This window comes from Phyllostomus hastatus, unplaced genomic scaffold, assembly GCF_019186645.2.
Source record: "Phyllostomus hastatus isolate PE091 unplaced genomic scaffold, TTU_PhHast_1.1 phas_contig_495, whole genome shotgun sequence".
NCBI lineage: Eukaryota > Metazoa > Chordata > Mammalia > Chiroptera > Phyllostomidae > Phyllostomus > Phyllostomus hastatus.
The window spans coordinates 7,422,355-7,449,625 of record NW_025333895.1 but is presented as its reverse complement, the minus strand read 5'-3'; the positions used below and the strand labels follow the sequence as shown (position 1 = coordinate 7,449,625).

Genomic DNA, 27,271 nt, shown 5'->3' with positions numbered 1-27,271 from the left:
CCCTGGGCCCCCCCCGCCCCCACCCCCCGCCCCCTGGAACCTCGGCTGAGCCAATAAAGAGTGCAGGGCGCAATCTCACGTGTCCTGAGAGGAGGTGGCCTCGTCGGGGGGTCTGGGAGCGCAGGTGCGGTGAGGCCCAGGGCGACTGTGCGGCAGCGTGGTGAGCGGGTGGGAGCCGGAACACGCCGTGTACCCAGGGAAGTCCCGGCCCCGAGCCCCTCCTTTCTCACCGCGAGAATGGGGGGGGTGGGCGTCACCGGGCCCCGCCTCCCGGGCCCCCGAGGCAGCCGACATGCAGGTGCCGGGGAGGCTGTCGGCACGGAGTCTGGTGCCCAGTGACCTCTCACACGCAGCTTTGAAGGCCCGGCATCCCCAGGGCCATGTGGTCCAGGAGAACTCTCTGGAGCGAGGGCCCGTGCCCTCTGCCCCGTCCAGGACGGCCACCCGCAGCCGCAGGTGCGACCGAGGGGATGGTCTTCGTTCTCATTAATTCCAGTGTCGACGGCCCCAGGTGGCGGTGGCTGCCCTGGTGGGTGGGCAGCTCTGGACACAGCTGTTTCCCAAGGTGCTGGAACCCTGGAGACGGCAGGGCGTCAGGCCCCCCAATATGCTCCACTGGGGCCCACAGTGCCCTGGAGGGGGCGTGAAGGGACGGGGCACCTCGGGCCAACAGAGCTTCCGATCCTCTTTCATGAGCCCCTCCCCACGCCAGCCCCTTAGGAAGATGGTTGGGGGTCCCTCCGCTGACGGACGAGGACGCCAGCTGCAGAGGGTCCTTCCTCACGGGGAGAGGCCGGCTGCCCCGAGGGCCCCCTGAGAGCGGCCCCTGCCTGGTCAGCATCCCCAGACCCTGGGAGGCCCCGGAGGGGTCCTGGCTGCAGGCCGGTTGCAAACGCCGCCTGCTCTGCACCCAGCACCCGAGACTGGAGGAGACTGAGCCCGAAAGGTAGCTGGCCCAGCCTGGTCAGGGGTCACTGGCCGTGCCACCCACCCTTGTCACTTGGGGTATGGGAGGAGGACAGATCTCACTTTGCTGGACTGTCAGTGAAACTCCATCTGGATGTAAGTCCTTAGCCAGAACCAAGACATCACAAAGCGGCCCTTCCCCTAGTTAACACGCGCTTGCTTTGTGCACGACCTCCTCTCTGGGGGGGCCCCCCTGCACCATCAGCTCCCCGCCCCCTGCTGCCCCACCCACCCCCAAGAGTGGGGCGCCCGAGCCCACCCGCTCCGGGCAGCAGCACTGTGTGAGGCAGGGTGTGCCCTGCCCAGAACAAGGGCTGTGGGAGGCAGTGGCCTGGGCCCCCGCTGCTGTGTGACCTCGGGCAAGCGACAGCCTCTCGGGATCCTGGTCACAAGAGAGCACAGTGGCCCTCGCCGGCAGGAGCGAGGAGAACAGGGCCCCGCTCTCAGACGACGCCACGTGACGACAGTGTGACGCCTGCCCTCCCGCAGTCCGGGTCGGGGTGGGCTCGTCACCGCAGCCTCTGCGGGCCCTGGCATCCGGGTCCCTCGGGCCAGGTGTCGGCTGCGGCGCTGGGACGGCGTGAGCCTCGTTGGGACGGGTCTGACAGGCTCCAGCTCATGTGGGTCGCGGCCCGGACACGCGGATGTGTCACGAGCCAATGGCACTGGTCTCTCGACGGCTTTGCGCACACAGGTGGGCGCCAGGCCCTTCTCACGGGCGCCGTGGCGGCTCCCGGCGTAATTGGGCGGCGGCCTAATTGGGCGGCGGGTGGCGTCATCACCCTCCAGTTCCGGGCATGCGCCTGCGGCCTGGGGCTTGCGGCCCTCACAGCCCAGTCTGGTGGCCGGGGTGGGGGGGGGTGTCAAGGTCTTGTTCGCGTCCAGGTCGGCAGCTGAGCTTGAAGTTCACCGAGGTCGGACTCACTTGCAGGAGGACAACACGTTCCGTGTGGTCGTGCAAGTAAGTCCTCGGTTCCTCCCAACCCCCTCGGTCTCGTGTGGTCCGGTCCGCACAAACTCCCCTCACGCGGGGGTGCAGCGCGCCGCTGCCTAGGCCCCCGTCTGCTTTAGGGGGTCCCTCCCCGCCTCCTCCCTGGCGGCGGGAAGCCCGGGCAGCGGAGCGGGAGCCCCTTCGGGGGCCCCCCACCCGCACGGCAGCCTCCGAAGGCGTTTCTCCTGGGGGACCCGCCCGCCGCGGAGGGGAGCGGGCTGCACCTGCCGAGGACCCCAGCTGCCCAATCGGCGCGCTCAGCCGGGGATTCGGGAAGAGAACTGGGGGCAGCTGGCTGCCCGCTGCTGGCCGCCCGCGGGAAGGGGTGGACCTGGGGCAGCGACGCCCACCCCCTCCGTTCAAGTCCTTCTGGAGTGCCCGCTCCGGGCCGTGCCGGGACACCACGGGGGAAAACGGGACAGAGCCGCTGCCCGCCCCCCGAGGCCGGCTGACACGTACACAGTGACAGGAATGGGAGGCTAGGAGAGGCGGTCTGGTTTCCGACCTTCCCTGAAGGTCAGGGCCCTGGGTCTCGGGAACAGCCCTCTGTCCTCCCAGCATGCACCTCTTCGCCCAGGGCAGCGGCTGGGCCTGGGGCTGCCTCCGCCAGTTCCCTGTTGCTCTGAAGGTCCTGCCGGCCACGGCCCACACCGTCCACACAGCCCCCCCACCCAAGGGGCGGGCGGGGACTTCAATGAGGCCGGGACTCAGGGGAGAGCCCCTCTCTGCCCCCGTGCATGCCCCGGAGGTGAAGGCGACCAGGGAGCTGCGTTTCGAGGCACACAGTGGAGTTTGGAGGCGAGGGACGTGCTTCCATTTAAAACACAGAAATGTTGCAGTAGAAACACTTTATTAAAATGTGACTCATTTAAAAACCCAACCGTACAACAGCAACCGTTCTCATAGGAACGACACTCTCACCCCGGCCCCAGTAGAACCCACCGCAGTCCTTTACTGGGAACACCCAGAGTTACACGTGTGGGGTGGGGTGGGTGCACGGATGGGTGGGGGGGCGGGCCGGTGGCCAGGAGCGACCATGTGGCGGCTGCCCTGTGACCCCCGAGTTTCGCTGCGGTGAGAACCCCGCGTGGTGTACAGCGCAGTGCTGTTTGCTACAGGCTTGCTCCCGGTCGGTCACTCGGGTCGTGGTGTGTCGTGGGCTCAGTGACTCGGGGTCCCCAGAAGCGGGGCCCGCCTGTGAGCGGGTGGCGGGGCGGGTGGCTGTCGCGCACGAGGTGGCCCGACTGCCTTCCATCGGCGTCCGCAGCACCTTTAACTCTCCCGGACCCCGCGTCTCCTGTGCCCACCGGGCGCACGCGGGCAGTCTCCGGACCGGCCCGATGGTCTCGGCTCCAGCTGGGCCCATTTGCCCATGCTCGGTGTAGTGGCTTTTCCACTTGGGTGTGAAGCCGTGATCTTCTTACTGTGTTTTGTCTTCCCATCCTCCTCCATGTTCACTTTCCTCCTTTCTTCCTTCCCCTTTGGGGTTGTTTTTTACGTGTCCCAGTCCCCCCGCCGCCCCCTCAGCGTGCGGACTCCCGCTGTGCCGTGCGTGGTCGTTCCGGAGAACACCACCCTGCCCCTGTCCGGGTTAGCCGGGCTGCCCGTGTCCCTGCTGCAGACGACGCAGGGGCAGAAGGCGCCCCTGCTGAGGGCCGAGTGCGCCAGTGCGCCCATCTGCCTGGGCTGGGCCTTTCCCACGGCCCCGCCTTTTCGGGGCTCATCCCCACGGCTCCTGTGAACCGCCCCCCACCCGGCAGCGCCCGTCCTTCACCACCACGCCCTTGGTGCCGGTCCGCTGGGGAGGCCCCGCTCTCCGTTTCCACCGGCCTGAAAGTGTCTCCCCCACCCTCACGGGGCGCCTCGCTGGGGTCAGGGCCCTGGGCCGGCACGTTCCTGCAGAGCCTGCGGGGCGCCCCCCACCGCCCCCATGAGAGTCAGCGCGAGTCTCGCAGACGCTGCTTTTAAGGGAACTCGACATTTCCCTCGGCTCGCAGTTTTCTGGCCCTGACTTCGGCAGTCTGACCAGGACGCGTTCGGGTGCATTTTTCGCCCCGTGTGGGGTCCGTGCGGCTTTTCTGGCTGTTCCCAGTGGGGGTGCCGGCCTGAGGCTAGAGCTCGGCCTCACGGCTGACCAGGCGCCACTGAGCTGACGTGGGTGACTCGGGGACTCACCCCACTGGGGCTCTGCCGCCTCACACGCTTTCTGGAATGCACCAGACACTGAACCGACCCCAAGGCAGCTGCTGGCACCCCCCCACCCAGGCACACAGCCCCTCCTCCGCCCTCACCTGGGCAGGACTCACCCCTGCCGCTTCCCCGCCACCCACGTGAACCGGTAAGAGATGCACACGACACGCAAGCGAGGCTGTTATTTATATTTATTTTGGATAAAAAACTGGCCAGGATAACAGCACCAGTGGCTCTGCCCACGCAACGCAGTCTGTCCGAGGTCGCCGGCATCCACGAAACCTTGGGACTTGGGGCACCAGGCAGGGCCCGGCAGCTTCCTTAGACCCCAGGGACCGGGGTCAGGCGAGCGGCCGCGGGGGACCCAGAGCGGGGAGCAGCGCAAACCGACAGTCTCTCATTCTCGGGGGAGCGGCCCCCGCTAACGGATGAGGAAGCGGAGGGCCGTGACCCCTTCCTTAGCCGTAACTACAGTGAGGCTGCCGCGCAGGCTGGCCACACCCTGACGAACACCCTCCAGGCGTTTCCTTTCCTCTGCCCTCTCCCCACTTTGGACGTTCCCAGAAGCCTCTGCCCTGACGTGAGCCACAAGCTCGGGACCCTGGCGTCTTGTCTGCGGGAGGAGGAGGGTAAACTGCGCTGAGGATACGGCGTGGTCTGGCTCGACCCCAGCAGCTCGGTTCACACCTCGGTTCACCCCCAGACGACCCTCTTCTGGTCTCAGGGTCCTCGCCCTTCGAACGCACGGGACGCCGAGCAGGGCGTCATCGGAGGCGGCGGGAAGTTGCTGGTTCCGCACACCGCGGGCACCTGCTCCATGCGCGGCACCTGGCACCGGGCGCCGTGGGCAGCACCTAGTGGGACAGACGGCCCTGCCCTCGGGGAGCTTACAGTCCAGCGGCCAGCACCGAGTGCGCCTGCGCGAGCGGGGAGCAGCCGGCTTCTCCGGGTGGGGCTTCTAAGAGAAACTGGTTGTTATTCTTAAATGCATCATTGAAACACAAAAACTTAATACACCACCACGTCAGAGGGCAAACATTTAACCACCACCTCACTCTTGTAACCTTAAGCTTCTTGATGCCTGTTCCTTTTATTTCGAAAAACGTCATCTGTAAACACACAAAAACTCGACGCCGAGCACGGAGTTGGCACAGGCACCGGGAAACACGAATGCACATCGGCGTACACAACAGGCGTGCTTTCTACACAGACTTGCTTTTGCACAAACGGCCTGGATACCCGCTGTCCTTTCTCACGTTGAAGTACGCCTCTGACTGCAAGTCCTGACACAGACGGAACGGTGTCTGCGTCCACGTCTGCGCTCGCACCAAACCCAAACACAGCCCCTGCTCGGCGCCAAAGGGAGCTCAAAGTCCAGCATCCTCCGGCCCAGTGGTTTCCAACCGGCGCGCTGCAAAAAACTATAGAACACGCAGAACCTGGCTGTTCCGTCAGGGGCACTGACCTCTTTCCCCTTAGATTGTCCCACCAGGGCAACGCAACGCAGCCGTAAATGTAACAAGAGCCTTCGGTTGTGACTGAGTCAAAGTTATACCTACTTCTTTTTGTCTCATCAACAAAAAACGTTTTTGGCGTGCTGCACAACTCTGTGACGAGTTCGTGTGCCACGAGACACGAAACGAAAGGCCGAAAACGGCTGCTCGGGCCCAGAGTCTCTGGAAGTGAAGACCCGGCATTACGTTCCGAGGGCAGCGGCCCCACACCCCCGACGGAACAAGGCAGCTGCCGACTCCGGGCAGAACAGCCGGGGGGACGAAGCATTCCGGGGCGACGGGAACGGCACAGGCCGCCTGACATGGTCCAGCCGCTCCTGGCCCGTGGGTGGGGGTGAGTGACGCGGCTGCAGGCGGAAACACGACGGCAACCACGCGGCGTCTGACTCGCGCCGCCAATGCTGCAGGACTGCCCGGCGCTGCTTCTCAGAACCCACCCAACCCGCCCGACCCTGCAGTCCGGACGGATGCTGTTCCTGAAACCACCACCCACGTGATGGAGATGCAGACTCCAGCACACACGTAGTCAGGGGTTAGAGACAAAGCAAGACTCTGGACACAAGACGTTTCAGAGCAGAGCGTCTGGAAGGGCCTCCCGGGGCTGTGGTCTCTGCTGCACCCACGGGAGGAGCAGCAGGCGTGTGGCGGTCCGTCACACTCACCCGGGATGCGTCCGTCACAAGGGCAGGAACTCGAGTCCCAGTCCCGGCACAACGGATGGCAGGGTGCACGCCCCGCCCCCCTTTCCCAGCTGCGGGCGAGCCGGTCCTGACCAGTGCCGGGCCCCTGGCTGCTGTCTGCGAAGACCCAAGAACACCGTTAATTCCAGAATGGCTATGTTTTATTTTAAGCTTTAAGACCGATTAACACTGAATGTCTCGGAACAGCCCGCAGGCAGACAGAAGCCTGCGCTGCAGCCGTCGAGGGCCCCCGTGGGGAGATGAGACCCCTGGCCCTGCCGGCCGGGCTGTGCGCACGTGTAGCACCGGAGCACAGGCACCCGCGCGTCCGAGCGGCCGTCTGTGTGGACGTCTCTAGGTGGACTCCACGCGCTCCTGCACGGGACGTGAACGGAACGCCTGCAAGAGTCAACACGAAAACCACTCCCAGTTTTAACACTGAAAGGAGAAAATGCTCTTTCACGTCTGTGCACAAGTGTCCCCCGCAGGTCCTCCCCGTCCAGCCTGAAGCAGGCCTCGGCCCGGGGACACGGGCCCTGGCCGCCCGCCCGCGCACCGAGGAGCTGAGGCAGGCAGCCGGACGACACAGGAGATCACGGACAGTCACAAGATTAACGTACGAGAGTCACCTGGCCTTTTGACACATGAAAACCAGTTTTAGTCTTGGCTTCACCCCCTAAAAACACAAAGTTTTAGGAAAACACTTCCAAATGAGAACTGGCAGGGTGAGCTCCGCAGCCGCTCACAGAAGACAGAAGGGCGGGCACACAGGCTCGGACACTCGAACATCTGCTGGTGCACGGCCCCTCGTGCCCGGCGACGTGAGCTCCCGGAGCACTGGGGCAGCCCCAGACCGCGGCGGGGCCGACCCCTAACTCAGCCCCCGAGGCCCGTACCCCAGATCTCTCGAGGCCATTCTGTGCCCAGAAACAAGGGGGCCTTTGTCAGACAGGCTCAGTCAAGACACTTGAAGAGTGAGTGTCTTCGCCGGGCAGGGCGCAGGGCGCTGGCGTCCATCCGGGAACGGCGCGGCACTCCGCACCCAGTCACACGCAGACGGCCGCCAGTCCTGGAGCCGGAGGGGGCGCTGTGCACGGGCCCGGGGGCGCTGTCCAGCAGGGCACATGCTCTGTCCGCTCCCCACTGCCGACACTCAGAAGACAGGCGAGTCGCAGAAAGGGCAGGGGCTTTGCAGCAGCCTCTTAATCCAGTCGGGGTCTGCGGAAGCAAGAGGAGGGGCTGAGTGTGGGCTCGGGACGGGCAGGCGGGGCGGGCGGAGAGGAGGCCATGACGCCGGGAGACGTGCCTCCGGCCCCGCTCCGTGTCTGCGGACAAAGCGCCCCACTGGACACCCTAAAAGCGAGGCCGAGCTACCCTGCGGTCTCCAGAGCTGTCTGTGGCGACATGTCCATGCCTCCGTCAGGAAACAGGGACACAGGGCGGTGAAGGAGTGTTTCACAGAGCGGAACTTACTCAAGTGGAAGGGCTACCTTTCTTCCGAGAACATCTCCCTCATGCGTTGTTAGTGTTAAAATACTCGAAACTCACAGTAAGGGTGACTTAAAAACACGTCCCGTGCAGAGGGAAGAGCGTGGCAGCACCGGGGCTGTGAACCGCGCCCCCCACCCCCACCCCCGAGCCGTGGCGTCCCCTCCTGCCCCGAAGCAGTGTGGGCTCAGCTCCGTCAGCTGGCAGGGTGCTTGTTCTTCAAACTCGCTTCAGCCTTTTCCTGGTTTTCTGCCTAAACAGTATACTAATTTTCAGTGAATGTTTACGAATCCCCCAAATCTGTTTCAAAATAGCCCAGCAGGAGGGGGAGGACGGGGCCCGCAGCTGAAACGTGCAAGGCCTCGAGCCGCGCTTTCTGCAGCCGAGTGACGGGCGCGTGAGGTCACGCGTGCTCCTCCCGTGCTGTACGTGCCGGTCTCTGCCCCGGCACCAAGGCGGAACAGAACCCAGCTGCCCACACGCCGACCCCTCGCAAGCGGAGAGCTCCAGCCAGCTCGGAGAGAGGCCAGACCAAGGGTGCCGTTTTCCGTGTTACTTCAGGACCACAGACTGCCCGCCCCCAGAACGTGTGTGTGATTGTGCCTGGTGAGCTCATCCGGTTAGAGTGTGACGTCAGTGAGCCTCGGGTCCCGGACTTGGCACTCCCGCGGCTATTTACACCACCGAGTCCTTGCCCACACCTACAGTCTCATTCCCAAGCAGTTATCTCGGGACGCCAGCAGCTTCGTCACCGGGGCCGTCAGAAAGGAACACAGACCACCCCGAATGAAGCCCAGCGCGGCTGCGAGACGGACCCGACGCACACACGTCCCGCGGCCGTCTGGCAGCGCCGTCTTTGTGCACGTGACCCCGGTGGGTTTCCACCCCAACGTAATCTGGGCGTGTCAGGTGGAAGCACCCAGGGCGTTTTAGAACAGATGAACTGCAGCGACAGAACAACAAACGGACACACTGAAGTGCGATACAGACTTGCCCGTGACACATCCCAATCACCCTTTTAATCGGCTGTGCCTTCCCGACGCCGCTGTGGAGAGCGGCGCGAGCTGAGTGCGGCCGCCGGGGCCCGTGGCGCCTCGCCCTCCCCGGGCCGCGGAGCCTCACTCACCTTCGGGAGCCGGGTGGCGGGCGATGCTGTCGTGGAGCAAACACCTTCTGTAGATCAAGCTCTGGCAGGACTGGTAGGTTAAAAAGCACCTGCAAGAGAGAGGACAGCTGGTCCCGCCGGTCCCACCAGCACCCGGAGAGCGCACCGTGCTGAAGGTAAGGCCCCACAGTCTCCCTGAGAGCAGATGTTAACCAAGCGCAGGGCGAAAACTGCCCGCACACTCGTGACAGCACTGCCTCCCTGGAGCCGGCTGCACCGCATGGGCCGCGCTGAGTAAAGGGGAGGGGCCTGTGACAGGTCCCCGGGAGGGAGAGGACAAAGTCTCTAGTGCCGACAGCGAGTGATGCGCGGTCTCTCGGCCTCTGTTCTGCCTGTTGCAGTGCCGGGGAGAGTTCAGTCTGTTCCTACTTCATTGCATTTGAAATGTTCAGTGTGTTTAAAAAACCGACCCCACACTATATTGAAAAGTATTCTTGTTGGTGATTTTTAAGATTAGGTCCCCGCACTGCACTCTCGAATCTGCCAGCGCAGCAGGGGAGGCCCGGGGGTGCCGGAGGCAGAACTGACCGTGCGAACAGAGAAGGGACGGGAGCGGGTGTCCATAGGCTGCGTCCCCACCCAGTGGCTGCTCACCGGGCAGCTCCCAGGGCCGGGCGAGTCCGGGAAGGCGGGAGGCAGGGAGACGGGAAAGGGTGCATTCGGGTCTGCGGGGGGGTGCTCCCCGCAGCCCAGGAGCAGGAGCGTACCGAGAGGACAGGGGCTGGAGGGAGAGGTTCCTCGGAGGTCCCTGACGTACAGACTTGGGTGCACGGGAAGGACGGCTCCACCCGAGTGGGCGCACCCACATCCACGCGGAGAAAGGACGTGGAGGCGTGCTGGCGCTCGCCTCCGTCAGCAACGGTGAGAGACCATGACGTGTGGTGGTCGCACCCGCGAACTCTGGGGGGGGGGGGGTGGCGGAGCGCCGGGCTCTGCCTGCCACCCAGCACCCGGGCGACTCTGAGCACGCAGCTGAACGTCCCCAGGTGCCAGTTTCTCCATCTCAACCGCGGGGCTAACCGCTGGCCCCCGGGGCAGGGTCGTGGTGAGGACCAGCGCGTTGCCGTGAGGAGTGCCTGCCACCGTGACGGCGCTCGAGAGGCGTCAGCAGGGGGCCGGGGGCGACGCTACAAGCCAAGTGCTGCTCAGGCCCGCACAGAAAACCGGGCCCGGAGGCGGACACCAAGGAGATGATGCGGACGACTGAGGACGCAGGGCCAGGGGTGGGGGGTTGGGGGGGACACCAGGGGAGGGAAGCGCGTGAAAGAGGAGGCGGCGGCAGTGACTGGCTGTGCCCCAAAATGAGGACACACGAAGGCCCCCCCTTGGAGTGCGACTGAGGGCAGAGAGGGAGAACTTCCCCCTTTCACTGGAAGGTTCACAGGAAGTACAGGAGCCCTCCTATATTCCACCAAGTTCAGGAGGTGTTAATTACTTTTGTAGTAACTTCATTTTTAAAGAGATTTTTAAATTTATTTTTAGAGAGGGGAAGGGAGGGAAAAAAAGAGAGGGAGAGAAACAAAAATGTGTGGTGGCCTTTCATGTGCCCCCAGCTGGGGACCTGACCCGCAACCCGGGCATGTGCCCTGACTGGGAATCGAACTTGTGATCTGTTGGCGCTCAATCCACTGAGCCACACCAGCCAAGGCTGTAACAGTACTTTAAAAAAAAATGTAATGCTACTTCAAAAGAACATAGTATTCCCCAAATAAAGCAATTCCTCTCTGTCAAGCAGTAAAAAACTGTCGCTCAAGGGTCCTGTCGCTTTAGCCAGCTCTGGTAACAGCAGCTGTCCCTCACTCAGCCTCAGCCCGGGCGCACCCGTCTGGGAAGAACACTTGCGTGCTCTGAGCTGCGAGGAACGGGAAACGTCGTCGTGAGAGCAGGACCGGGCTGCAAACGCTTACCGGAGCCAAATGTGGCCGTTGGAGCAGACCGCCTGCTTGCGGTCCGTGAAGGGCAGGATCTCTTTGCACAGACTGCAGTGCTCGGGGAAGGTCTGCTTGTTCATCTTCTTTGAGATGTGGCCGATCAGCACCTGGCGAGACAGAGCAGCCGGCGGTGGTTAGAGCGCAGGGCGTGCGGACTCGGGTGAGCGAGAACTCCGCGGCTCCGTGCACGAGACGGGCGTCTGCACGCCCATCCACTGTCCGGGCGGCGGGAAGGCCAGGCTCTCGGCCCCGTCAGCGGCTGCGTGAGACCGACCCGCTCAGCAGCCTGGGGCCGCAGGGCGAGCTACAGCCGCGGAAGGGAGGGAGGCTGTGCTCGAACCCGCGGTCTGGTTCCTCGCCCTGTTCTCACTGCTTCTGAAACAGGGACTACAGAGTTCTGTTAGCAGACAAAGTATTCAGCCATTACTTACAATGTTCTAATTCTAGGAAGGAAAAGCATAATCTCTAAGGGCCAAAAACTGTATTATACGAAATACTGACTTGGCAGAATTGTACGCATGTCTATTCTTCAAGAAAGGCTTACAAGGAAAAAACATAACCAGTATTAAAGAACAGCGATGTCCCCCTCTGACAGCCCCAAGCCCCCCTGGCAGTCCAGCCGAGCGGAGTGGGGCAGGCGGGACCCACTGTGGGAGTGGGAGCGGGGAGAGGTCTGCAGGCCTGGCCCAGGGCTGTGTCCCAGGTTCAGCCTCCCCTTTGCCCGCTCTGGTCTCCGGGTTACGCTACTTGAACAGCCCGCTCTGTGGGAAAAGCCTTCGGGGGCTCTCATCACCGGTACGGGACAAACCCGCCCCCAGAACCGCCTTGGCTGGCTCACCAGCAGACGGCGTCCTGAGGACTGTCTAATCCATTCACACCAGAGCTCTGGGGGAGGGCCCTCTGGACCCACCACTCACTGGTGCTAGCTCACCGAAGGGCCGAAGAGGGTCTTCACAGCTCAGGAGGTGTCTCACCTACCTACCCTGTGTATGAGTTACAGATGGAAAGCCCGTTAACTTCTGGCCTTTTTTGACCGTCAGAGTTCTCATCACGGTCCCTTACAGCAAGGACCACCCCCCAGCCCCCACTTCTGGACAGGCCAGACACCCGGCAGTGACGAAACCAGCTCGGCATCCCTCCGGTGCCGGTGTGGTGCGCGCTCCGAGTTCACACCAGGGGGCACGGCTCCTGCTTGCTCTCGAGAGCCTCGCACAGCCCCACCGTCCGCTAGCTTAAGGCCCGCCTGCTCGACGGGGTGACCGGGCAGAGAGAGGTTCCCACCCTTCTCCTGTGTGAGCTACAGACATCCACGCAGCACTCGAACGGACACACGGTGTGTCTAAGGCACGACATTCCATGGGCAACAACTGCCAGCAAACACGTCTGAAAATGCTGGGGGTGGCGCCGACGCAGAAACCAGGCCGAGAAGCGCGGGCCCCGCTGTGCCAGCGCACCAGGCCGGGACGCTCAGGACCCCCACCTGCTGCTGCGTCAACACGCGTGTTCTGGGAAGGTTCACGTATGCACAGAGTGGGGATTCTAAGACGTGAAACGCTCGTGTACAGTCAAAACTCAGTTGCTGTCGGTGGCAGAGACAACAGCCTCTCCTTTCAGCCGGCCGCTGCAGCCACGTCTCCAGGCTGAGAGCGGCCGCCGTGCTCACGTGGCAGCTGGACAATCGCTCTGGGCCAGCAGGCCCTGCCCTGTCACTCGCGGCACACCTGCACCCGTCACCAGAGGTCGGTGGCACACCACAAAGTGTGTCTTTTGCTGATGTGACGAAAAGGTGTAACCGTGACTCACTCCCACTGAGCAGCTATCGTCGTGCTGGCCGCCGTCATTTCTCATTTGACAGTCTCGGGGAAAAGAGGCCACCATCCCGGTGAACGGGCGGGTAGTGCGAGTTGCAAAGACCCTCGCGGCGCCCCAGGGCGCCAGCTGCCCCACTATGGCTGAAACCACCGCTCTAAATCGGCACCGACCCACTGCCATTGCGCAGTTTCTAAAATGGGTTGTACTATTTCACCGGTTATAAGATTCCTGCTAGGTCCTCCAGAAACAGTGCCAACCAGAGTGCTCCTCCACACAATCAGACTCCAATGAAACAATGCTTAAAAGCCGACTTGCAAAAATAAAAAGTCAGTTTCGTGAACAGTGCCTCTTAACTACCCCCGAGACGGCTGCACACACCCTACGAGGAGTAACGTCGGGGGCACACACAGCACAAGCGGCTGTGCCCGGTTCCACACCAGGGGTGAGGACACCTGAACTGATCGCCGTCAGGGAGAACTTTCAGTGAGGCTCCAGGCCGTGGGAGTGGGCGGCGGCCGTGAGCGCAAGCAGCAGTGCTGCGGCGGCTCCCACCGTCTAGCAGGCGGCGCGTTCCTGGTGCCACGAGCCCTCCCGCCTGGACCGCGCAGAGCTCTGTCGAGGCAGGGATGGGAGGGGTGCTCTGCCCTCAGACCCGCTGGAGGACCCACGCGCCGGGAACCTTCAAGAAGAGCGAGAGGAGCACACAGTGCTGCCCCGTGCTGGGAGCCCTGATGCTGCCAGGGAACTTGAATTCTGTGGGATACGCTTTGCTAACACCGTACGATTGTTACAACACCAAAATAAAGACGACTCCCAGTTTTTGTAAAAACAACACGAGTGACCTGTTTGTTTATACGCCCTCCTTAACTAAACCAGGACATCCTCAAGTTCTTTCAAATGGAAACATCCCCCCTCCAAAAAAACCCCCAAAACAAAAACCTTTCGCCAACAGCAAGGGACAGGCACACGGGTGCCACACTCCTGCGTCTGCGACTGCCCAGTCACCTACGACTTCCCCAGGGACAGCCTGAAAACCTCATCTGCAAACTGTGCATATCACACACCGCCACGGAGGGGAGGAACCAAACTAGCATTCTGTGTGACACGGACATGTGCCTATTTACCCCCAGCACTTGTCCCAATCACCACCCGAAGCACTCCGAAGCAAAAACCGAGCTTCGGAAACCCAACGCAGGCCGCGGGGACGGCGGACTGCTCGGCCTCAGCGTCCGGCCTCAGCACCTACCCGTGCGGTCCGGTCGTCGTACTCCCCGTCGGACATCAAGAAGTTGCAGAGGCCCCGGGTGGGGATGCTGGTGTTCTCCGTGATCCAGGTGTGCAGGTACACCTCCCCCAGCACCCGCTTCATGTGCTCCCTGGTCAGGTGCATCTCCACAGCCTCGATCTTCCCTTGGATCTCAAGGAGCTTCTCCTCCATGGGCTCACGGCCGCCGCCCTCCCCCGACTGGGCGAGGGGGTCGTCCGCGGCGTCCTCGGGGTCCCCTTCCTTGATCCTCTCCTGAAGGCCTTGCTTCGCCGCCGGTTTGGAGGACGTGCCTTCCTCCTGCTGTTCGTCCTCGGCGTTGCCCGTCGCAGGCGAGTCGCCCAGTGACACCTTGGAGTCCTCGTGGCTGGGCTTCCACAAGGCCTCCGAAGGGGTTTTCTGCATCGACTGGTACAAAATCCTCAGGAGGAAGAGTTTGAAGCGCCAAAAGTAGGTGGCCCCGCTGCTTTCGATCTTCTTCTCCAAAGCTTCTTGTAAAAACTGCGGGATATGCTTATCCTTCAGAATCTTCCAGCGTACTATGTCTATTAAATCGACCTGCTTGAAGAGGTTCTGAACTGAGGACTCCAGGAGCTGAGCAGCCGCCTCCTCGAAGGTTTTGAGGGTGACGAACTGGACCTGGTAGTTTTTGGTCACGGGATGGAGGCCGTTGACCATGCCCTCGGTGGTGATGATGGCCAGGTAGGCGCCGCAGGGGCTCACGGCTATCCCGTGCGTCCTCACCGAGCCGAACACGTCGGAGAGCCGGATCAGCTGGTGCTCGAACTTCAGGGCGACGTCCGTGAAGATGGGAATGAGCTGCCGCACCCCGCCGTCGCTGGAGCAGGTGTACACCGTGCCGTTCTGCTTGTCCGCGGCCATGGAGACGATGGGCAGGGAGTGCAGGCCCGTGACGTGGGAGTTGTGGACGTTCAGGCCTGCTTTGGAGATCAGCAGGAGACACCAGAACACGTAGGGCCCCCGGGCAGCCACCACCAGGCTGCAGCTGCACTTCTGGTACGGGTGGTAGAGCGGGACACACTTGATGCTGTGCACCGGCAGCTGGTCCATCTCCTTCCACAGGACGACGGGCTGCCGCAGCGTGAAGTAGCCTTTCACGGCTTTCAGGTTGACGGGGAGGATCTTCACGGGCCCGAAGGCGCTCCCCACGATGAGGCCGCTCATCTTCCGGTTGCTGTGCTCGTACTCCCACCAGAACAAGACGCTGGGCGAGCTGATGCCGGACTCGATCGTGCTGCAGGAGGAGATGGACTCCTTCCCCACGAACGGGAGCTGGAACTGCCACACGGCGATGTTGCCGTTCTCGAAGAGGACCGCCAGCAGCACGCTGCCCACGTCCCGGCACTCGTTGTTGTGCTTGACCTGCTGGGTGGTGCAGATGCCCGACCACTCCATCCTGACCGGCGTCTGCATGCTGTGCCTCCGCTGGAACTCCGCAAAGTCCGCCAGGCTCCCCGCCGGGGCCTCGTTCTTCGAGAGCCTGTAACCGGCCTCACAGAGGCGCTCCCCGTAGAGCTCGGTCAGGTCCACCAGCTGCACCCACTGCAGTCTGTTGAGGTTCGCCTGGACGGTCAGGCGGTTGTCCATGGTCAGCGCTGCCAAAAGGCACCTGCCGTTAGCATCGCAGCCCACGGGGGACCAGCTGGTGTACTTGAACCCTCTCAGTGGTGGCAAGGCCTTCGCCTCGGGGTTGAACACCCGGTCCAACATGAAAGTCTGGCTGATGGTGGGGTCCGTGGAGGTGGCAAACCTCTGCTTGCACTCAGCAACTTCTGCTTTTGAGCCGACCTGGAATAAGAGAGATAAAAACTATCAGGTAAGCATCTCACTCTAAAAATACACTACTCGGGGCGTATTAACTGAGTCACATTAACATATACAGTAATTCTGTATCTATTCTGTTAACTTGGGTATGACATGCATTTAAAAGATCGAGTACATGTATAAAACTAAATAAGCACATATTCAGAAAATGGTGATGTTTAAAAAGGATCGAAATAAACGTCACTGTTAGTTAAAGCCCGGTTCCCACCTTCTTCTTAGAATTGACATAAGCAATAAGGATGAGAGAGATGTACTTGATTCTTTTTTTAATATTTTTTTTTAAAGATTTTATTTAGTTATTTTTATAGAGGGAAGGGAGGGAGATAGAGAGAAACATCAATGTGCGGTTGCTGGGGGGTCATGGCCTGCAACCCAGGCATGTGCCCTGACTGGGAATCGAACCTGCAACACTTTGGTTCGCAGCCTGAGCTCAATCTACTGAGCTACGCCAGCCAGGGCCTACTTGATTCTAATGTATTTTATTGATTATGTTATTACAGCTGCCCCATTTTTTCCTCCCCATTATTCCCCTCCACCCTGCACCCCCCCCAGCACTGCCCCCCTTCTTAGTTCACGTCCATGGATTATACATGTGAGTTCTTTGGCTTCTGCATTTCCTACATACTGTTCGTAGCCTGCCCGTCTATTTTCTACCTACCATCTATGCTTCTTATTCTCTGTACCTTCTCCCCACTTCTCTCCCCTCTCTGCTGATAACCCTCCATGTGATCTCTATTTCTGTGACTCTGTTCTTGTTCTAGTTGTTTGCTTAGTTCATTTTTTAGGTTTGGTTGTTGATAGTTATGAGTTTGTTGTCATTTTACTGTTCGTGTTTTTTATCTTCTTTTTCTTAGATAAGTTCCTTTAACATTTCATACAAGGCCTTGGTGATGATGAACTCCTTTAACTTGACCTTATCGGGAAAGCACTTTATCTGCCCTTCCATTCTAAATGAAAGCTTTGCTGGATAGAGCAATATTGGATGTAGGTCCTTGCCTTTCATGACTTGGAATACTTTCTTCCAGCCCCTTCTTGCCTATAAGATTTCTTTTGAGAAATCAGCTGACAGTCTGATGGGAACTCCTTTGTAGGTAACTGTCTCCTTTTGTTTTGCTGCTTTTAAGATTCTCTCCATATCTTTAATCTTGGGAAATATGATTATGATGTGCCTTGGTGTGTTCCTCCTTGGGTCCAACTTCTTTGGGACTCTCTGAGCTTCCTGGAAGTCTGTTTCCTTTGACAGATTGGAGAAGTTCACCTTCGTTATGTTTTCAAATAACTTTTCCACTTGTTGCTCTTCCTCTTCCCCTTCTGACATGCCTATGATTTGGATGTTGGAACGTTTCAAGTTGCCCTGGAGGTTCCTAAGCCTCTCCTCATTGTTTTGGATTCTTGTTTCTGCATTCTGTTCTGGTCAAATATTTATTTCTTCCTTCTGGTCCACACCATTGATTTGAGCCCTGGTTTCCTTCTCATCACTGTTGGTTCCCTGTACCTTTTCCTTTACTTCACTTTTCATAGCCTTCATTTTTTCTTCTATTTTGTGACCATACTCAACCATTTCTGTGAGCATCCTGATTACTAGTGTTTGGAACTCTGCATCTGATAGGCTAGCTCTCTCTTCATTGCTTAGTTGTATTTTTTCTGGAGCTTTGATCTTTTTCATTTGGGCCATATTTTTTGGTCACAGCGCACCTGTTATGCAGTGCGGGGCGGAGCCTTAGGTGTTCACCAGGGAGGGATAACCCATGTCACTGAGCTGTGGCACTGTGTGTGGTCAACAGAGCACTTAGCTGAACTACTCGCAAAGCAATGAAGATGTTAAAATCCATGAAAATACTCACATATATCTTTGATACAATTAGATATTTGGATTTTTACAATATCTTTGCAATATAAATGGAAACTTCTAATTTTCTTGCTGAAATTTCACTTATAAATGATGCTGAAAGCCAACCCCCACGGCTCTCCACCATTCACATGGAACGACGTCCCCTCCTCACTGGCTGCTCCCTGAACACTCCCGCCCCGGCCTTCGCCGGCTCCCGGGCCGAGAATGCTCTTTCTCCCTCGAGAAACCCCACCCGTCCTGCCAGGCCTTCCCAGGCCGTTCTGCCTTGCCTTCACCGCTCCCTCCTCCCAGTCAGTGCGCTAGCAGCGCCTAGAGACATGATGGCATCTCTTTAAAAAGACTTTAAAGGGACGTTAAAGATGGAGGAAGAGCCGGATGTGCAAAAGGAAGTGGTCCACAGTCGTCAGAAACAGCCAGGAAGACTACAGCGGGGGCGGGGGGCGGTGGCTGAGGGTCAATAAAATACGGTTTCTGTCATGTCAGAAGCATGAAGAAAGGACTTGACTCACTGTGTTAGAGAAATGGCTAAGAGAGAAAGTGGAATATTTCCGTTCTATTAGTGCCAATTTTCTTTTACACAGAGGCTGGTTTTCAAACGAGACAGGGCAGAAAGACGTGATTAAAAAGAAATTCAAGCCTGAGACATATATAGATATGGTAAGAGTCACTTCAAATGAGTTTAAGGCCCTAAGCCCAGAGGAATTACACTCCAGGACACAGAAAGGACTTGGAAGACGTCGAACTCAGAACCGCTAACTGCATTCCTTGATAAAGCTTAGACAACTGGGAATGTGTTCAAACCAGAGTGCAGAAGGGAGAGAAAAGGTAGAGAGGAAACAAAAAACTACAGACCATTTAGCCTAATAGGAAGCAAAATTCCTCAATGCACTAAGAAATGAATGGTGTGTGCACTCAGCAGTGACCAGTAGGAACCAGCACAGGATAACCGGGAAAATGTAATCTTTTTTCTGCTGAAACTGCTAGATGACCTAATAGATAATCATGTAAAGTGAAAGGTAGATACAGAGTTGTCCAAGAAATGAATCAGCTAACTAAGTTTCCCTCAAGCGTGTTACGCAGGATACCACTCCCTCCGCTGCCCTCTGAGAGGGAGGCCTGCGGCCCTGCACTGCGCCCCCTTGAAGAGTTCGGGGGCACATCACAGGTCTCGGCCGGGGAGCCACGGCAGAGGCTTAACAGTCACCACTTATCCAAACCGAAAAAAGAAAAATGAAGGACCTTTATGGGGGAGGGCGTGGTCTGGAAATGGTGTCTTAATGTATCCTGATTTCAAAAATGAAGTCTTTTGCGGCACTTAATCTTTTAGATACACTTATGGACGTGCTGGAGAAATAGCATAAACTGGAAATTTCAATTACAGGTGTGCATCTTTTTAGCCTGTTCATAGGACAATGCCAGTAGAAGCCCAGAGCTTTGCATGGGCAGGCAACACTAAAAGGACACAAGGAAGCCCAGCATCATCCAAAGTCTGGCGCCCGACTGTCTGGGTTCTCATCCCGGCTCTCTCTCCCAACAGCCCTGCGCTCCTGCGCGAACTGTCTGACCTCTGGCCGCAGTTTCCTGGTTCACAGAGGAAGCCCAGCACCGTACGCTGCACACCGCACAGCGCTGGGAGAGGGAACGAGTCAGTACATGCAGAGCGTCCGTGAACACGGGCTCGGTGGGTGCCAGCCACCACGACGACGATGACGACGACGACGAGGAGGAGTGAGTGAACGTCAGGGAGACCTCGGAAAGCGAGCACAGGGAGGGCAGACACAGAACTGCTCACCAGCCCCGCAACACCGTGAGCCGCACAGGGAGAGCTGGCGTCAGTAAAAGCCCCCACAGAACGAAGAGTGGACTCTCAGGGCCTGCAACCCGAAGCGGCTGCACAGGGTGAAACGGAGGAAGCTCACGCCGCCTTGGTCCCTCTCACGGTAGAAAGAAGTCCCCCCCCCTTTTTAAACTCAATCTTTTTAAAAGATTACTTATTTATTTACTTTTAGAGAAGGGGAAGGGAGGAAGGAAGAGAGGGAGAGAAACACAACATGTGGTTGCCTCTTGTGCACCTGCCACCAGAGACCAGGCTGCAGCCCAGGCCTGCGCCCTGACTGGGACTCGAACAGGAGACCCTTTGGTTCGCAGGCTGGCTCTCAACCCACTGAGCCACACCAGCCAGGGTTGTTTAATCTTTATTATATTTTCCCCATTAACATTTAGTCCCCTTTTACCCCCCACCCCCAGCAATCACCAGGTAGAAAGAACTCTTGACGGGGAGAGCAGCGTGAATCCAGACCAGCAGGGGAATCCCTCAGTTTTGTGTAGTAATTTTCCGCACATTAGCTTGAACGACCCTACTACACCTCTCCCAACTCTCCCCACCACAAAACTGGTTAAAAAAATTAAAACAAGTACTCAGATGTCCAAGGAACATACCACTTAGGAGTCCAGCTCCCAAAGGCCTGCCCCCAGGCAACCATTTAATTAAATAACATCCCTTTCCCAGTTGGCCGCCATCACTACTAATCCCTACACACTTTTAAGCACCTAACAAATAAAAACTTCCAAGAAGCTACTAGACAGTAAGCTTTTTGAGGGCAGGAACATGATTCCAAAGGCAGGCACCAGCTACGAACTTAACGTAGCAGACGGAGTTAACACCCCCAAACGCCCCTCCAATGGGTCTCAGGGAAAGTAGTCATACGTACACGGCACTAGAGTCTTGTACTGTGTACGACTCCAGGGTTCTCTAACCAGCAGTCCAATGGGAAAGACTGCAACACTCTTAAACCACTATTTTATTGCTTCTCAGGTTTACACCACATCCTACTGCCGAGGATAGCTAACTTGGAAATGGTGGATAATGTGAGCCATCATACAACCGCATATTTTTCTGAAAGAAACTCATAGTCTAAGTAACACAGTCACAGGGCAATAGCTTCAGGGACGCTGCAGCTGGCCTCCTAGCCATGTCACACACACGAACACCGAGACCCGGGGGCAGGGTGCCCACCTCTGCGTTCGGACCGAGGCAAGCTGGACAGTGCCGAGTGTTTAAAGCCCGGGGGAGTCGCACGGGCGAGGCCGTCAGAGCACTGGCCTGGACTTTCTCACAGTCCCCCCTCTGGCTCTGCCCCAGGGGTCTCTCTTGGAGCTGCAGGGCTGATTCAGCTGCACGCAGCAGGCAGTCCCTGGCTGCCCAGACTGCTCACTGAATCCCAAGGACGAGTGCAGAAGGGGAAAAGGACCCGACGCCAGGTGAGCTACCTGCTAATTACCAGCGGGATATAAAGGTCTCCTGACACTGGTTACGGTGTTGGGATCGATGATGAAGCCAAATGCCCACAACCATGCCTCTGATCCAAACTCTCATCCCTTCATACCTGCATGGCCACGCTTTTTACCTTTGCGTTTAGAGTGCGCCAGGGATGGTGCGGATTCGTGCGTGTTTACGTGGGCACATACACAGATATCCACCTGTGCGTTTAGTTTAACCTCCCAAAACGTCTAAATGAGGCAGGCTTCGTCATCCCCTCTTACAGACAGGCCCACCTTGCCCCAAAGCCCCACCTCTCAACCTCTGGTTCACACGGACCCCAACACCCACCTCCTCGCCTGTGGCCCAGCCAGGTGCACTTTTCTGGGCTGAGCCGTGCTTGTGAAAGTGGAACAGCAGCACCTCAGGGCTTCCTAGATCGGAACCAGCCTCCTCAGACTGGCCTTCAGGGTCACCGAGTAGACCTCGCCCCCCTTTCTCTGAGTCCCCAGAAGGGCTCATGCATGATGTACACTGTATCTTCCATACGTGCACACCTGAGACGGGCACCTCACTCCTCTACCTGCAGGACCGCTGTAGGTTCTCTGGCAGACGCGCTTCCTTGATCTGGTCCCGCCGCTCCCCCCACTATTGCTTCTTTAGTCTCTCTGCCAAGGTGCAAAATCTCTGCTGCACTCACACTCACACACTCTTAAACGCTCTCTAGCTGATGTGCGCGTACGCACCCTTAGAAACAGTGAGTCCCTTCTCAACAGAGGACACACCTTTTAAAGCCTGGCTCTGCCCACCCCCTCAGTGTCTCTCCATTCCTGAGCAGCAGCGGCACCTGTCCACCTGCCTTGTTTCATCCGGACCAATCCGCTCACACGTTCTCCAAGCAGCCGCAGAGGGCTCCGTCGCGCCAGTTCCCCGGCGATCTACTCCAGCGCCGAGCTGTCCCTTTAACACTTGCATTGCGGGTGCTGAAAGGTGGCGTGGGCTCCCCGCACTTAACACGGCCGTGCAGAGCGAGGGGCTTTTTCTAGGTTCACGTCCACACAAACACGTCCTCTGTGCACTGACACGTAACGTCACGGCGCTCATCACTACCTGGTAAGACATCTGTCTGTGCTCACGACTTGGTACAGACCGTGAGCCCCACGAGGGCAGGGACTTCGTTCCTCACGCTGCTTTGTCTCCAGGACCCAGACCGTCGCCTGGCTGAGACACAGTGTTCAGCTCTGCTGAGTGAGTGAGCAGACACTGTGACGGATTACACAGGTACATAGACCCCTAGAGGAAACAGCAAAGGCCCTTTTCATACCGCACTTCTAAACCACGAAAATGAATGATATGACTTACTACTTCAAAGAAATGAATTCGGCCCTGACTGATGTGGCTCAGGGGACTGACCGCAGGCCTGACTGCAAGCCCAAAGGTGGCTGGTTCGATTCCCAGTCAGGGCACGTGCCTGGGTTGCGGGCCACGGCCACAGTAGGGGGTGTCTGAAAAGCAATCACACATCGATGTATCTCTTTCTCCTTCCTGCCCCTCTAAAAAATAAATATACAAAATCTTTTTAAAAAGTGAATTTTAAAGTATTAAAATAAAGCATAGAAACCCCAGAGCTCTGAAGGCAAACTTAGTTTACACGAGGCTTAAAACACTAAGTCTAAAGAACTCTGGACTCGAAGTTTAAGAACTGCATTTACTGCCAGAGGCTTTATTTTTGTTCATTCCAAAGCCCGAAGATTTTTAGTTGTTAAAGAAAAACTGGAGTACAAACTCCAAGGCCCAGTATTTGTGCCCAGGGCGAGAGCCACGCATAATAAAGTCGCTGGCACAGTCACGACGGCGGGAAGGACCCACTTCTCCTCTCCAAAGCAAAAGAGGAGCAAGAGGAAGGCACCTCACCGCGAACAAAGCCGGCCGGGGCCCCGGGGAGTCCGCCCAGACAATGGGAACCGCGGCGGAGGCGAGTCGGGGGCTGGGTCACAGGGGGCGGAGTCTCGGGAAAAACACCCGCGGAGAGTAAATCTGCGCCAGACGCATTCGAGAGGGAGCCGTGGCTCCGAGGGGACCTCCCGGGACGCGAGTGTGCCGGGAGGGGGGTGCGCGACCCGGAACGCCGGGTACAAGTGGCCGCAAGGTTCTGTGCTCATTTGGTCAGCTACGGCGACCCTAGCCGCTTCGCTCTAAGCGCTGGGTGCGAGGGGGAACCCCCCGGACGAGGCGCGGGCCGGGACTCCCCGGGGACCGGGGACGCAGCCGAGGGAGGACCCGGGATGGCTTACTTTGAGGAGGCAGCTGTTGAGAGGGGCGGGCACTGAGGTGCGGTGGATAACCAGGTCCTGGCCCGGGTTGTGCACGTCGCAGATGAGCTCCAGGACAGCGATGCTGCGGGCCGTGGACACGGATACGCGGTGGTCTTCCGACCAGGTCAGCGGCTCCAGGCCGCTCACCGCGTACTGCAGCCTCACGGCCGGCTCCCGCCGAGTCACCAGGAGGCGGAACGCGTCGCTGGGCCCGGGGGTCGCGTCCGACGCCTGCTCCTTCCTGCCGGCCTCGCCTCCCTGCCCCTCGGGCGGCGCCGGCCCGTCGGCCGCGGGCCCCAGCCGGGCCTTGTCGGCCGCGTTCATCTCCCGTTAGGTGCTGCGGCCGGACCCCCGGGCGCGCCAATACCGCGTCGCCGTCCGGTTGCCGCCTCCCGCGCCGCCGCCACCGGCCCCCAGCGCCCTCCGCGGCAGTTTTCTCCCCTCAGGCCCAAAGCGCCGCCGAGCCAGGAAGGACCCCGCCGTTGCTAGGCGACCCAGACCTGCCAGGTGGCCAAGGCACTGCCTGTCTAAAAAAACACGCCACCTCGGCGGGCGGGGTTGAAACGCCGGGGTTCGGTCGCGGGGGAGGGGCGGGGAGCCTCGAGGACCCCTCCGGGTGACCGAGCCCCAGGTCCTTTTAGTGACTTCTCGGGGGGGGCACTAAACTGCTGAGAAAATGGTACCCCGCGGACAAACGACGGACATGTCGGTTAGCTGGCGCATGGCCTGTTGTTGCTCAAAGAAATCCAAAGAACTTCACAAGCATGAACTCTAGTGTTGCGTGTCACTTGGCCTCCGCTGCCACAGGCCACGCCACGAGGGATGCCAAACGGGACAGTCACCCCTCCCGCCCCCCGTGGCTCCAATCAACGGTGGGGTAGGCGGTGCTCACGCGTCCTGCGAGACGCGGAAGGGGCAGGGCGGCAGGACCCGGCGGGGCAGCTACGCGGGGTCCTCGCGCGCGTCCCACGTGGCCCGAGCGGAGCTTTGGTCGAGGTTCGCGAGCTGCAGACGCGCCCCGCTTGCCAGCGTGTGGCCGCGCCTCCTCGCCGGCCATGGCAGCCACCGACGGAGTGCTCCTGCAGCTTTCCGCCGCCCCCGGGACGTCCTCCAGAACCCGCACGGCCCAGGCCAGGCGGGTGAGTTCTGGGCGCCTGCAGGTCCATCGGCACCGGGCGGGGCTCGGCCCGCGCGCGCGGCAAGCCGATCGCTGCCGCTTTGCCTCAGGGGTTTGGAATTATCTACGGAGTTTGGGGGGTGGGGGTGGGGTCAGACTTCCCGCTGCTTGTGGAGATGTCGCTGAGCAACACGTGTCGAAGACCAGAACCCCACTCCGCGGGGATGATCTTGGAAGGGCGAGAGTTAGCTGGGGCTGCTAGTTGGAGGAATTGGAAGGAAGGGATTGGGGGCTGGCGCCCATAGAAGTTGGAAGTGACGCGTAGGCCGGAGTCTTAGCGCTGTCACCACCCACATCTCAGCCTCCGTTTTCTCGACTTCGAGGGTCGATTGTTTGAGGAACGAGGACTAGACTATAGGAGTTAATTCTGAGTGCTTTAAAAACGCACAGATTTCATCCACGCGCAATGGAGGAGCAAAAGAAAGTAAGACTCAACAATGCAATTCTCTTACTAGGGAGGGGGAAGAAGCCTTAAACTTGGCACAAGCCGGAGCTGAAAACTGGTTTCCGGGATGATAGACTTATCTCCTGGAAAAGGGGAGGGCTATAGAGCAGAAAATCTGTTGTAAAATCACTGTTATTTTAAACACCAAGAAAGGGTGCAATCTCTTGCCGAGGAAGTGTGTGTGTGTTTTCTTGAAAAAGCAACGGATAATTCCACTGAAAAGTTAATTGCCAAGGTTCATGCATCCAGTTTGTTAAAGCTGAAATTCCCTTGAGTCCTTACAAACTATCACCCAGTGTCTGGAGCCTTTTTGGTGATTCGTATTTGTATTTTATTTTGTTTGCTTATTTAGTTATGTATCTTGACAAGCTTTAGGATTTAGAGGCTTGGGCGGAAGCTTTGAGCCAGCCAGCCGCGGGGCCCCATCCCTGTGGGAGGAGGGGGAGGGAAAGTGCGGAAGAGCGTCTGCGCGCCTGGGGTTTGCACAGGACGGGCCTGGGGCTGGACGCCGGCGTGGCGCCAGGCCAGCTCTGCGACCTGGAGGAGGTTGCCTCCCTTCTGACCCTTACACGGGCCCTAACGTGAGAACGGTTCTTTCTACTTCGCATGCGTTTATTGTGACGATTAAAAGAGCTGATGAACATAAAGACTACATATTTTCTGACTTACAGAGGCACTCACTAAACGCTAATAAAAAAAATAAGTACCGTATTTTGTCGTGTGTAATGCGCTCCAATGTGGAATGTGCACCCACGGTTTTGGCCCAAACTTTCAGGAAAAAAAAAAATCTTTGTTTTTAATTTTTTAATTCAATTTTTATTTATATTTAGATATTTGGTTGTAGTATTATAAAAGAATTTTAGCATTTACTTTGAAAATATTACGAACATGTCAGCATTTGTTTTTGAACATAATTTAAAACACTTATTAGAATATACAGAATTAGCACTACACGTGTATAGCGCGCACCCTTATTTTTCTCTCAAAATTTTGGGCAAAAAAAAAGTGCGCGTTATCCATGGCAAAATATGGTGCGTTCCTCTTGGCTGCATTTTGTGGAACAGAATCTTCGCTGCATCGGGAGTTCGGTGGGCTGCCTGGGCCGCTGCATGACCTGGTGGCCGACACAGAGGGAAAGTCTCCGCTGGACCTTTGAGTGAGCTGAGTGTAAACACAGGGTGTCGGGTTTGTTTGAACTGCCCTGTGTGGAAGGGTGTTAATTAACGAGGTGAGGACGAGTGTCTGCAGTGGCCTCGCCTGCATCCGCATTTCTGTTTGGGTCACCAATGAGGGTTGTGGCTGTGCTGAGCTTGGGTGGATAGCCAGTGTCCCGGATGTCGAAAGACTTCGATGGCCTGAGTTATGCTGACCCTGTGCAGAGTATGTTCTTATTATTAAGTTAATAACAAATTGTAGAGAATTTGGGAAGTAGATTTAAAAAAAATACTCCCTTAACTCTGGGTAACATTTTGGTGCATGTCCTTTTAGAAAACAACTCAAAACAAAATAGGGACCCGACTAGTCACGCTGTTTTCTAACCAAACGGGATACAGTTAATAAAAGGTATTACAGCATTGTTGTTGGGGCTGTGGCATCGATGCCTTGGGCAGAGCCTGGGCCCCACGGGGATCTGGGGGTGGCGCGCCCTCGTCCCACCAGGGGCGTCCTCTGAAAGTGAGGTGACACCGGCCCCTGTACTGATAAATGAGACCATTCACGCAAGCACGTAGCATGCCACTTACGCGTACTGAGCCTAAGAACTACTCAGTGTGTTTACTGACATCAAAGACACAGCATCTGGACTTCTGGGGCTAGCTGGGTCCCAGAGGTCACTGCCGTGACCCCTCATTTTACAGGGCGGACACGGAGACTCAGAAGTGACTTGCCTGATGTGCGGCCATTCGTCAGTAGATCTAGACCTGTCCTTGTTCCTCTCTGCTCCGATGCCACCTCATAAAGCCTTCCTGTCCCCTTGCCGTCGGCCGTGGTGGCCTTCCTTGTTGTGTGCTCTCGTGGCCCCTTGCCCGCACCTCTTCTGCAGGCTGCAGGGTAGGCGTTGGCTTGGGCCTCTGGTTTACCCTTTCCCTCTGCCGCGAGCCCGTGGCTCCCTCAAGGGCTCTGCTGACCTTCCAGCTTGTACCTTCAGGACCCGGCCGCCCGGCAGCTGCTGAGTGGTCAGTGTTTTAAATCACTGCACAGTGGAACCTTGGTTCTCCAACTTAATTCATTCTGGAAGGCTGTTCACGCAGCGATTTGTTTGAAGACCCCATCTCCTTTGTTTGTTGCCTGAGAGACCCGTGGCTGATCTTGCAGGTATCGGCACAAACGGGTTGCTGGGTCGAGATTCGAAGTTTGTTCGACAGCGGGATGTTTGCAC

The 27,271-nt window shown here is 58.3% G+C and overlaps 2 protein-coding genes across 3 annotated transcripts in view; one reads left to right on the top strand and one right to left on the bottom strand.

Moving 5' to 3' along the window:
* Positions 1 to 6,484: 6,484 nt before the first annotated feature.
* GTF3C4 (general transcription factor IIIC subunit 4) lies at positions 6,485 to 23,747 on the bottom strand. Its single transcript, XM_045846535.1, has 5 exons — positions 23,252 to 23,747; positions 13,984 to 15,810; positions 10,902 to 11,032; positions 8,956 to 9,044; positions 6,485 to 7,559 (listed from the first exon to the last, which is right to left on the bottom strand). The coding sequence occupies exons 1-5, from the start codon at positions 23,594 to 23,596 to the stop codon at positions 7,495 to 7,497; spliced, it is 2,457 nt and encodes an 818-aa protein (XP_045702491.1). The 5' UTR covers positions 23,597 to 23,747; the 3' UTR covers positions 6,485 to 7,494.
* A 444-nt stretch (positions 23,748 to 24,191) lies between these two features.
* Positions 24,192 to 27,271, top strand: part of DDX31 (DEAD-box helicase 31) — a 63,302-nt gene continuing 60,222 nt past the window's right edge. The window contains exon 1 of one of the 2 annotated variants that reach the window (XM_045846536.1): positions 24,192 to 24,411. In XM_045846536.1, the coding sequence (XP_045702492.1) occupies positions 24,328 to 24,411 (84 nt within the window). In that variant the 5' untranslated portion in view covers positions 24,192 to 24,327. The remainder of the gene's footprint in view (positions 24,412 to 27,271) is intronic. The other variant, XM_045846537.1, reaches the window with a different exon arrangement.

Coding starts and splice junctions, on each gene's coding strand:
- GTF3C4 (XM_045846535.1), bottom strand. CDS start 23,596: ATGAACGCGGCCGACAAGGCCCGGCTGGGGCCCGCGGCCGACGGGCCG. Junction 15,811..23,251: donor TCAACAGCTGCCTCCTCAAA/GTAAGCCATCCC, acceptor CTCTTATTCCAG/GTCGGCTCAAAAGCAGAAGT. Junction 9,045..10,901: donor AACGGCCACATTTGGCTCCG/GTAAGCGTTTGC, acceptor TCTCTCTTGCAG/GTGCTTTTTAACCTACCAGT.